This window comes from Phalaenopsis equestris, unplaced genomic scaffold, assembly GCF_001263595.1.
Source record: "Phalaenopsis equestris unplaced genomic scaffold, ASM126359v1 Scaffold000761, whole genome shotgun sequence".
NCBI classification, from domain to species: Eukaryota; Viridiplantae; Streptophyta; class Magnoliopsida; order Asparagales; family Orchidaceae; genus Phalaenopsis; species Phalaenopsis equestris.
Genome location: NW_018165201.1, coordinates 2,967,821 through 2,980,266, shown reverse-complemented (window position 1 = coordinate 2,980,266; position 12,446 = coordinate 2,967,821). Strand labels below are relative to the sequence as shown.

Here is a 12,446-nt window from a genome sequence, read left to right as displayed (position 1 = left end):
GAACTAAGCATGCCTCGCTCGTGTTCGGCTCGTTTACACCCCTAACTTTATGTGTATGTTGTTGCTATTTCCCTTTCATTGTGTCCTCATAACCGCCTATTGGTTTTTTTCAGTAATGATATTTTTTCGCATATTATTATTTAGACTAACTCTAGTATCACGTAACTCCAGTAGTCTTACATGAAATTCTTCAGCCTCTTATGTGAAATGGTGCAAGTAATTCTCTAAATTAAGCTTGAATCATTGTATGTATTTGCTGATTTGCATATATCCATGACCACATGGGCCCACCCACGGTTTAGGAAATCGTGGGTCCGCAGGTACTTTTGAGGGGGAAAATTATTCTCCCTTAATTATCCATTATTACATTTTTATTTCCTTCCTTCTTACATCATTTGAATTTCCCTCCAATTTTTATATATATATATATATATATATATATATTATTTGCTTGTATTAATATATATATGTTATTTGCTTGTATTAATTTAGAGTATTTTTCGTTCGAAGAAAGTTCCTCCTAACTTTCACAGTATTCATGATAATGAACTTCTGTGGTTCAGGACTTAAATAATATATTTCATATTCTGAAATCAATGCCCGAAAGCTTGCGCTCTGAACAATGATTTAAGACATTGGAAAATGGTATCAATGGACCTCCAAATACAGGTAATACATTTGGGATCAATTTGCTCTTTATTTTATTTTGTTTTGTTTATGTTTTACAGTGAAATAAAACATATTTGTTGGAGGTGGTTGTTTTTAAAAATTTAAAATAAAAAAATGTTTAAAAAATACATCAAACAAGCATGTAAAGATCCCAAACAAGCCCTTAGTTTTGAAGGATGTATCAGTTTCCTTTTATTCTTTGTAAATATATGTGTGTTAGTGCCAATGCATGTTATATTAGTTTATGTGGTACTCAAGTATCACTACTTTGGTGCTTTGCATGCTTCAGGGTCCTCGCCCATTACTGTTTCTGAGGCCTAAATCATGTAATGGAGCGATCAATTTGGCTTCTTTTGCTCCTTATCGTGTTATCGGCAGAAGGGATGATTTGGTTTCATTGAAGCACCGGCTATGCCTGAGGTATGTTTGTTTCTACATGAACATTTTGATTTGTTGGACTGTCATTTTATAAAGGTACCACCCAATTCCTATGCATTTACATATCTAACACCACAACTTACATTTATGCCATCTTAATATTTCATGTCACATCAAAAATACCATCATTTTAGCTTTTAGAAAGTGAATCATTTTCATTCATGTGGAAGGTGGCATGCATGTAAAAAGTTAAGTTTAGGTGTTAGATATGTAAATACTCATGTAAATCGTCCTTTTATAAATTAAGGTGCATCTTAGACCTTTTGGATTTATTTAATAAATACCACTCAACTTTTATGTATTCACATATCTAACACCTAATCTTCAAATTTAACATATTTGTCACCTTACCTATGCATGATTCGTGAAAAAGTATATTTTACTTCTAAAAAGTTAGAGTGGTTATATGACATATAAACATCAAAATTAAAGTTCAGATGTTATATCTGTAAATACATAAGAATTGGGTGGCATGTATGTAAATGCTCCTAAATTTTTTGTTTTCTAACTTCTTTGCTGATTCTCTTGCTTTGCAAACTCCCTTAACTGCTTCTTCTTAATTTTCTAGTGCTCACCCTGTTCTGGCTAAGCGAAGAACTTTCGTGGTATTGTCTTTTAAAGGCAATTCACAAAATGAGAGATTTGACGACCGACAGAGAAGTTCGAGGGTTTCTAAGGCCCCTTTACAATTATCTCACACTCGAAATGAGAGAGAAGAGACCACCACATCTTTTGATACACAGAATCATCTCTCCTTAGAGTCCCGGGAAAGAGAAGATTCCAATGGAGGATCTCTTGCAATAAAAAAATTGTTCCAAAAGTGGCTGATCATGATAACAACACAAACATCTCGACCAAATATACGCGAGGCTTTTGAGGAAAAATCAATCAAGATGGAAGTTCCCGAATTTAATGAAGTAAAAGCGAGTTTGAAGGCCGCGAAATTGCTGCGGGCTTCGTTCATGTATTTTCTCCGGCTGGATGCATCAATTAGCCTACCTCTGGTGATATTGTAAGTATGTTGTACTTTTAGAATCATTAGGCTATGATCATATGTGGTTTTTGTGATTATATTTAGGGTTTGTTTGGTTCTCCGTATTAGTGGTGCAAAGTAGTGCATTCGAAATTCTAGTGTTTGGTTGGATGAAAATGAAATACAGTGTAAAATTTTGATGAATTTAGAATTCACCATGTAGTTCAAAAATTGGTGTATTTTGAATTCATTAGATTTGGGCGATTTCCAAATGTACTGCAAATTATAGCCTATTGCCGCTGCCACCATCGCAATCCGCTACCAGCCCGACCGTCCGTTGCTGATACCTTGCCACAGGCGTTGTAGCCACTAGTTGCCGCCGCTGCGATCCCTCAACATGTTTTACATTGATTTCTTTTTTCTCTATAACAAACACAAAAATATAAATTTCTCTACTTTCTTTTCATCAAATAAAACAAATTCAAAAAATTTAAAATACACTGCATTTCAATTATATTTTACTCATTTTACATCATTTTCTTTCTCTTGCCAAACCAAACGGTCTTGAAACCATGTCTCTCCTATACAGAAAAAAATATTACTTCTGGATGCTCGCGCGTCCGGACGGCCAACCGCTGGACGCCACGTTGCCTGGCGCTGACATGTATGGTGATGTAGCGCCCGGTGGTTGGCCGTCCGGACGTGCGATGTTCGGACGTAAAATTTTCTTCCTATACAGTTACATGCAAATCCGTTTCATTGCTAGCTGACTCTTTTACTTATAGTAACAATTCTGTAATACATTGTAGTACATTTATTGCTCCCAATTCCCCATCCATTGAACCAAAAACAAACAAGGGAGATTTACATAGATACCAATCAATTCATATAGATTTACATATCTAACACCTAAACTTCTATTTTTACATGTACGCCACCTTATTCATGCATCAAAAAGTTGCATTCACTTTTTAGAAGTTAAAAGAGTAGTATTTCTTATGTGACATGAAAGATTTGAGCGGTATAAATGTAAATAAACAAATATCACTTTCTAAAGATGCACTTCATCAATTGATTCATAGATTTTTATTTTTACTGAATTAAATTCTGTTAATCAAAACTTATTTCCTGCAGCATCCCCTGGTTTCTGACAATCAGAATTGTTCATGGAGCTGAAGTAACTAAAGAACTAACTCCTCTTTGGATCATTGGACCGTTAGTCATCTCCCTCTACATAAACATCATAAAGGGTCTCTGCTCTCTCTATGCTTTCTGCTTCATCCAAACTCTGACAATTGCGAGAAATCTTCCGTCCTACTGCCGGCTACTTCGCGGCTACATAATTGACGGAAAGCTCCAATCCATTCTCTATAATTACTCAATCAAGCCATTTGCTGACATAAAAAACATGAATTACAAGGAGTTCTTCAGGAGCAAACTCAAGCTGTTGGAGGGATGGGCTGTGGAGAAATACTTGGATTTTATTGAATCCATATGGCCTTATTACTGCAGAACCATCAGATTCCTGAAGAAGGCAAATCTCATTTAAAAGTATGGATGATTTACATATATACCGCGTAATTTCAATGTATTTACATATCTAGCAGCTGCACTTCAAATTTTTTTTATATATGCCACCTTATTTAGCATGAAAAGCTGTATTTTACTTAACAAATTTTTGGGGGGTGATGTGTAAGATTAAGGTGGAACAAAAGTAAAAAAAGTTGAGTTTAGATGTTAGATATGTAAATACATAGAAATTGGTTGGTATATATGCAAATGCTCTTGATTCGTCGGATTTTTATCGTCGGAGCGGATTACTTAATTTCTCGAAGGAAATTAGATTTTGCGGGATTGGAACAATAAAATCAAATGAAGCCATGAGAGGTTAGGAATATGGATTCAATGATCTGCAGATTGCTCCTTATCTACTGGACTTGATTCTGCAGTTTTTTTTCTTTTTTTTTTAATTTTTTGTTGTTGTAAAATTTGATATTTTATATATGTTAAGAAAAATGTATGATAAAATTGAGATTATGTTTGAGGTTATTTGAACTGGTGTAATATTTAATTGCACTGCTCTTCTCTGTCAATTCTTAATGTGATTTCTAATGTTTTTTTTTCAGGTTGTATTGGAATATTCTTTCTTCCAACATTTTTTTTAAAGCAATAAATAAATAGAAATTTGCATATCTAGCACATAATTCTTATGTATTTACATGTCTCTCTCTTAAACTTTTATATCTGCATGCATGGCATTTTGCCGTTTTACACACACACACACACACAATATTTAATTTTTATATATATACCACTTTATCATTGTATAGAAAAGGCAATATTTCACTTTTTTTTGTTAAATTTAAATGGTGGCATGGTATAAATGTAAAGAATAAAGTTAAATAAAAATACATAGGAATTGGGTGCCATTTACGTAAAAGCCCCTTAAAAATTGTGATAATTACATGCAAGCACTTGAAGCATATTTATAAAAACTAATGATGAATTTATGTATGTCATGATCGAATCATTAAAAATTTAATAAATAAATAAATATATATATATAAATATAAAAGAGTGATGTGAATTTTGATATTTGAATGAAAATTTAAAAATTCGACGAAGCGGGGGCTAGATTTGTAAATTGAAATTTTTGAGTGGTATGGATGTAATTGTCCCCCCTCCCCCAAAAAAAAAAAAAAAAAAAAAAAAAAAAGATAATAATAATGAAACACTAGCTTTGAAAATGTGGCTAGGAATGATTTGGTCTCAATTAAAGATGATAGTGATGTTATTCTTCCCATCAATGATCATTAGCTGAAAGAACTTTAAAACCCTAATTATTTCCGCTTTTAGTGCTAATAATCTATTATTATTTGTCCATAATGCAAGCAAAATGCAACAAATTAATCATTAATGTCATTGAAGCCTACTTTAAGCATGATATATATTAAAAGATGGATGACAACATGTGTTTATTCATCCCATATGTGCTAATTCAACCCTGATGGATTCAAACCCAGGATACAGGAGATTTACACCGAAATTATCATCCAGCAAGACCCCTGCGCAAGGATGACACAAATAAATCTAGAAATGGTCCAAATTTTTGTGTTGTCAGTCTTGGCCGGTCGATATAACAGTCTTTCTGAAGATCACAAGTCCCCTCATGTCACGAGTTTGATCCCTCTCTGATCAGTTTGTCGGTAGTGAAGACGGTCCTTGAATAGTTAGGCACATGAGGGTGGTTGAGAGCTCTTATAATAGCCTTTGTCCATTCCTATATATATATATGAAAAATGTCCCTCCGGATATTATGGGTAGTGTGGCCAAAGCACTTTCTTACTTTCGGCATTAAAGAACAATTATGGTGTTAATAAACCATAATAAATTTGTTAAATTGTGTTTAATGTTAATCATCTTTCTTCCTTCTCTTATCATTGTCTGTTTTTTTTTTCTTTCTTCTTTTATTGTAATTAGATAGACTAAGTAGGTATTAGTAATGGGAGATTGAAGCAAAATTTTGACTTCATCAACTTTAAGAGATAAGGAAGGTATATTTTGAAGAATCTATTAGGTAATGATAGAACTTTAGGTTCTCACTTCTTAGGGTTCGGTAAGATAACATTTAGTCTTGTGATAGGGTCACAACTAAACAAAAGCCAAGCAGGGTTTAGCTCAAAATCGGCTTGAATAGATTTAGTGCGGCCTGAAATCGGCTCATGGCTCATTATAGTTGATTTCAAGCGGGGCTGGTTCAAATTTAAATTGAGAAATGAGCTAGCTCAAGTTGGAGTTATTAGGATCTGTTTCAGCTCTGAATTGCCTCAATTTGGCTCAAAATTGAAACTAACTGGCTTAGAATTGAATTACTCGGATCTATGCCAGCTCGAACTCAGCTTGAAATTGGCTCGTGATTCATTATATCCAATTTTACTCACCTTATATACATAATTTTTATAAATAAAAAATACTACGAGCATATCTCGGGTCAGTTTGAGCCGATCCATGTATGGCTCGAAATCGACTAAAAAAATTAGATCCAAAGTTTCGGCTCACAGCTCGACTCGTTTATTTCGATTCTATCACGATCTTATTCAAATTGATTTTTGAGTCATTAATGATCTTCAAGCTAAATTCAAAGAATATAACACAAAATTTTTATGACAACTCACCCTTTCTATGAAAATTCCAAAACTCCCCAAAATAGCTTGAAGCACATTTAACTATTGTTTATGAAGATTTTTATTAGGTATTTGGGCTTTAACCGCAACTAAGGGCTCGTTTGCGGGCGCGGCAGGCTTTCGACCCATTGCAAAGAACGCGGAAGAACGGATATTTACAAATCTACCGCCCTCTTTCATCCAATTTTTAAATTCTCACGCAAATCTCAGAAGTCATGGTGAAATCTCAACCCATAGTTTTCATTTTTATTCAATTCTCAATAATTCGATCATTGCACAAGTATATACATCGATTCGACAGTTCAAAAAAATCACATGGGTGGCTTTTTTGAAATATCAATGTTTCCGGGGGTCTATATGTAATTAACCCTAAAAAAGTTCCCAACCCTCTCCCCTACTTCCTCTCAACGACGTGGGACTAAAATGACACATAAAATCAGTTCTAGTGGGTCATGCATAGGAGTGTAAACGAACCGAACACGAACGAACAAAGCTTGTGTTCGTGTTCGGTTCGTTTAAAATTTAGTTTGTTTGAAATAAACTCGTGTTCGTTTCTTAACGAACGAGCCGAACACAAACCGAACACGAGCTGTTCGCGAACGACGAGCCAGTTTGACATCCCTAATATTAATATATAAAAATAATATTATATATTAATTATATAACTTATATTATATAAATATACAATATCTATATTAGTATATTACTACTATAGTATATTAATATATTATTATTATTATTATTTTATTATATATTATAATTTATTAAATTTAATGTTTTAAAATATAATAAATTTTTTATATATAATTATTTTATATTATTTTATATTTCAAATAATAACGATTCGAACACGAACGAACGCATCACTGTTCGTGTTTGGTTCGTTTAACTAACCAAACGAAAAAAATTTGTTCGTGTTTGTCTCGTTTACTTATCGAACGAATCGAACACGAACTCATTGACGAACCGAACACGAACTGTTCGCGAACAACGAGCTTTTTTGACAGCCCTAGTCATGCACGGTGCATGTATTAATTTCAGCTCTTACTACCATCAAAACATTTATTTATTTATTTATTTGAATTTTTTGAATTGTTTAATTAAACTTAATATAAATGCACGCAATCATAATAAAATTAAACCATATAATTATGTCATTCTATAAAGTTCCATGTGGTCTACAATCACTCATCCCACAAGGCCAGATTCCTTCCTCCCTAATCACCCTTTCCTAACCACATGCACAATGGTGGATCAACTTCCTTAATTATTTATTATTATTTATACATATCACCCCCAATTCATATATATATTTACATATCAAGCACATATAATTTACATTCTTTACATTTATGTCCGCCAAATATTTCATATCACGTAAAAGAATACTACTATTTTAACTCTTAAGAAATGAAATACAGCTTTTTCATGCTTGGTTCATGTGATGAATATGTAAAAATTGAATTTTAAGTGGTAGATGTGTAAATACATAGAAATTGTAGGGTATGTATGTAAAATTGGGGCATGGGGGTCACGAGGGCAACAGGCTCCTCACGTGATGCCAAAATTGGATCTTAAACTTGAGAAATACTTATTTTATGTTTGCTTAAATGAAGATATTATGTCAAAGATCGCATGTGAAAGTGACAGTATTTTTAATATGTATGACTATATATATATATATATATATATATATGTTTGACATGATCTTATGGTTGCATGTGCTAAGTTTTATCAGTTCAATTGGTGATTGCATGAAATTAATATGGTTAACCTAAAGCCTAACAATATGGTTTATTGGAATAGAGTGAGTAGAGAGAGAAAGAGGGAGAGAGAGAGAGGAGTGAACAACAATGAATAGTAATATGTTGTGTCTTATTCATGAAATAATCTCTGTATTTATATGAAAGAGAGTACAATATAATGATGTTATATTTTTATCTCGATTTTAAGAAAGTCAGTACTAAGGTAATTCTGGTATTTTACATGGATAAGTCTATTATTTGTTTACTCACTGGGTCGGCTTGCTAAGTTTAATTAGATTTAGATCGGTAAAATAAGCTCGATCGAGTGAAAACCGCTTGGCCAAAAGGGATCAGCTCGGTTCGCTGAGCTTCGTTGATATGGGTCGATTGATTGGTATGATCCAACTGTCGATCTTTGACCTATGATGAAAACCCTTTAGATGCCTCTGTGATGGTTGGTGATGCCCAGGAACCAAATTTCTCTTGAATCAGCTCTTCCACAGTAATTGACTCGGATGTCTCTTTGTCTCATTTCTGACCGAATGGTTTGGGCTCGGATCATTTGCTCATCTATCTGTCCTCCTCACGGCTTAGCTAGCTTTCACTTGGTTGTCTTTGGCTCCAACAACTTCACTCGGTCAACAAGTGAACCTCATGATCTTCTGTCGGGCAGCCTTTCTTCATTATAATCTTTTCTTTTAAAACCGTTGGATCTCCTCAGGAGTAATGCTGACACATTTTTTATGTACACCAAATAAAATGTTGCAATAAAGTTCAAATTAGAATCTTAGCCTTTTATACAAAGAGGTTGGACCTTTTTAACTTACTAAACAGCTCGCTAATATAATAGATTTTCCCTAAAACCAGATCTGAGAATGGAATCTAGATCCGACATGGCCTGTATTACAGCTAAATCATGGCTCATAAGATTGTTTAATCACACATTAATTAATTGTCCCAACTCCTAACTACTTTTGCACAAGTTAATTGTAATAATTTTCTTGTAGGGGCTTTTACATTCATACCCACCCAATTCCTATGTATTTACATATCTAACCCTAAAGCTTTCTTTTTTAACATTCAAGCCATCAAAATCTTTAATATCACATAAAAAATAACTATTTATAATTGTGGAATCGACATTTTTTTGCATGGTGACTTGATGCAGTTTTGGTGAGCTGTACTCGGGGAGGAAATACTGTGTCGGTCGTTCGCACGTGCGTGCGACCAACACCTCAGCATAGACGTCGGGTCATGCCAAGCTGGCGCCTGGCGGTTGGTTGTCCGCAGAGGGCCGAACGCAATAGTTTCTCGTATTCGGCATTAGCTCGAATGCTAGAGAGTTAAGCCTTTATATTTATTATTACAAGAATATTTTATTTTACCTCAAATATAAATAAAAATTAAAAAAATAATAATCATAAGTGATTCCAAATAACCCCTAATATATTGGAGTTTTAAGGTCAAAAGGGGGAAAAATTATTGCAACAGGAGACTTGATGCAGTTTTGCGAGTTTACCACGTGTACAGACAGACCAATCTTAATAAAAATAAAATTAATTTAATATATGGGTGGGTCTACTTGTACACTTGACAGACCCTGATTGGAGTCCTAATACAAAACTGCATTAGGACTTGTGATGCAATAATAGCCATTCACTCACCCTTGGATTGTTCCTTGATGTAAGACTTATAAAAAAAATCTTAATTTGTGATGTGTCTATTTGCCTAACTCAATCATGCCAACTCATTTAGTGCTTAGGCACCCAATAATTTGTTATCCTCCTATTTTACATGCATGCCACCCAATTCCCACACGTTCCCATATCTAACCCCTAAAATTTACTTCTTACATTTATACCATCCAAAACTTTCATATCACCTCAAAAATATCACAATTTAACTTTTAAAAATTACCAAGTGAGACTTATTTATCACGTGATGAGTTTTCACTGGACTATAGACTTAAAGGCCGAACATAATTATCTCTAGTGTAATTTAAGGCAGAATGATCACAACTAGGAGAAAAATTTGCGTACGTAAGACATACGCAGCACTGCGTACGTCCGTAAGTTACAGAGAGGGTATTGGGGGGTTATATTCGCGTTATACCCTCCGTAATCTCCCTGTAACCTACCTGTAACTTAACTGTAATCTAATAAGTCCCGCGCTTCTGTTTTCATATATCAGGTAGATTACAGAGAGATTATATGAGTATAACACGGATATAACCCCTCAATACCTTTTCTGTAAACCGCCTCCGTGTCCTTCCAAGAAGGTCCTCACAATCAGTCTTTTAATCAAATCTATGGTAATCTTCCTTCGCGAATAAATAAACCCTAATCCCCATCCAAATTCCTTCCCCCCGCCTTAGCTGTTCCTGCCGTTCTCGGATCCGGAGAGCCTAATTTTTTTATCTCCATCTCCAATTCTTCACCATCTTCACCTCCCATTATTTAATCCGTAAAGTTAAAAACCTAAATCGAATCTCACCATTCTTAAATTCCTAAAGCTGGCTGAGTAACAGTGATGCTCCACTCTTCCATCTTCTTTACTCCATCTTCGCCGTCTCGATTACACCGAACCCCATTTCCAAAGCAAGCGAGCAAAGCGAGAAAGAAACATGCTCCCTAGTAGAGCTGTCGATGGAGCAGCCTTGCCGCCTAAATCCAGACCCCTGCTCTTCCCCTTCTGTGTCCGACTGCTCCTCTGCTCTTCTCTTCTTCTGCTCGTTCTGTCAAGCAGAGCGGCGGAGGCCATTAATGCGGAGGCTGAAGCTCTGATCGCCTGGAAGATTACCCTCAATGGCACCTCCGCGGCATCCGCTCTATCAAATTGGAATGAGCTCGATGAGAACCCGTGCGGATGGTTTGGAGTTTCATGCGGAATTGATGGTCGCGTCGTGGGGATTAATCTGCAGTATGTTGATCTGTGCGGTAGGGTGCCGGGCAATCTTGCAGCAGTAGCTCCGACATTAACTACGCTAGTACTATCTGGTACTAACCTTACTGGACCAATCCCGCCGGAGCTAGGAGAGCTTTCGCAGCTCAGCCACCTCGATCTCAGCGAAAACGCCCTTTTCGGTGAGATCCCCGTGTCTCTATTTCGCCCCGGGAGCAAAATCCAGGAGCTCATCCTCAACTCTAATGGACTTGAGGGTTCAATCCCGGATGCCATCGGTAATCTCACTTATCTCCGATTACTCATTCTCTATGACAACCAGCTAGCCGGAACGATTCCAGCGAGCATTGGGCTGCTGGGTAAGATGGAGGTCTTCCGAGCCGGAGGTAATAAGAATCTCATCGGCGCATTGCCAGAAGAAATCGGAAACTGTAGTAGCCTCACTATGATTGGTCTCGCCGAGACGGGCATCACCGGCTCCTTGCCGGCGGGTCTCGGCTTCCTCCAGAGATTACATACACTTGCGGTTTACACTGCGCTGCTCTCCGGTCCAATACCACCGGAACTCGGGCAATGCGGCGAGCTTCAGAACATTTATCTTTATGAGAATTCGATCACCGGCTCCGTTCCACTGGCCCTTGGTCGACTCAAGAAACTAAGGAATCTTCTGCTATGGCAGAATAATCTTGTTGGGATGATTCCGCCGGAGCTTGGTTTGTGTTTGGAGCTCGAAGTTGTAGACCTTTCTATAAATAGACTCACCGGAGGGATTCCTCACGCGTTCAGCAATCTTACCAGCCTTCAGGAACTAAAGCTAAGCGTGAACCAGATCTCCGGCTCCATTCCTCCGACGATTTCCAATTGCAGGAATCTAACAGAACTAGAGCTGGATAACAATCAGATCACCGGAGCCATCCCGCCGGAAATCAGCCGATTATACAATCTCCGAACGCTGTACGTATGGCAGAACAGGCTCGAAGGCGGGATCCCGCAGGAGCTTGCCGGATGGAATCTTGAAGCGGTAGACCTCTCTCAGAACGCTCTAACCGGTCCAATCCCGAAAGAAATCTTCTCGCTGCCAATGCTCGGCAAGCTACTTCTACTCCACAATGACCTCTCCGGCGAGATAGCGGCGGAGATTGGCAAGTGCAAGTCGTTGATCCGGTTCCGTGCCAATGGGAACAGGATCACCGGAAACATCCCGGCTGAGATTGGTGCGTTGAGGAAACTCAGTTTTCTCGATCTGGGCTCAAACCGGCTTTCCGGGCCGATCCCTGTGGAGATCTCTGGATGCCGAAATCTCACGTTCCTCGACCTCCATGACAACGCCATTGCCGGCACCCTTCCCTATCTTCTTTTTGAGGGCCTTGCTCTGCTCCAGTTCCTCGACATCTCCAACAATCTCATAAGCGGCGAACTTCCCCCTGATCTCGGCTTGCTCGCCTCCATGACGAAGCTAATCCTCGCTGGAAACCGATTCACCGGCCATATCCCAACGGAGATCGGATCCTGCTCGCGTCTCCAATGGCTAGATCT

General features: G+C 37.1%; 2 protein-coding genes across 3 annotated transcripts in view; both read left to right on the top strand.

Annotated features, from left to right (window-relative positions):
• The window catches only part of LOC110031017, a 24,359-nt gene extending 20,216 nt beyond the window's left edge, over positions 1 to 4,143 (top strand). For both annotated transcript variants that reach the window (XM_020734040.1, XM_020734042.1), the window contains 4 exons: positions 564 to 669; positions 959 to 1,089; positions 1,676 to 2,119; positions 3,215 to 4,143. In XM_020734040.1, the coding sequence (XP_020589699.1) occupies positions 643 to 669; positions 959 to 1,089; positions 1,676 to 2,119; positions 3,215 to 3,629 (1,017 nt within the window). In that variant the 5' untranslated portion in view covers positions 564 to 642 and the 3' untranslated portion in view covers positions 3,630 to 4,143. The remainder of the gene's footprint in view (positions 1 to 563; positions 670 to 958; positions 1,090 to 1,675; positions 2,120 to 3,214) is intronic.
• Positions 4,144 to 9,944: 5,801 nt separating this feature from the next.
• LOC110030793 (probable LRR receptor-like serine/threonine-protein kinase At4g26540) overlaps positions 9,945 to 12,446 on the top strand; it is a 9,076-nt gene continuing 6,574 nt past the window's right edge. The window contains 1 exon segment of the mRNA XM_020733712.1: positions 9,945 to 12,442. Coding sequence (XP_020589371.1) covers positions 10,633 to 12,442 — 1,810 coding nt within the window. The 5' untranslated portion in view covers positions 9,945 to 10,632.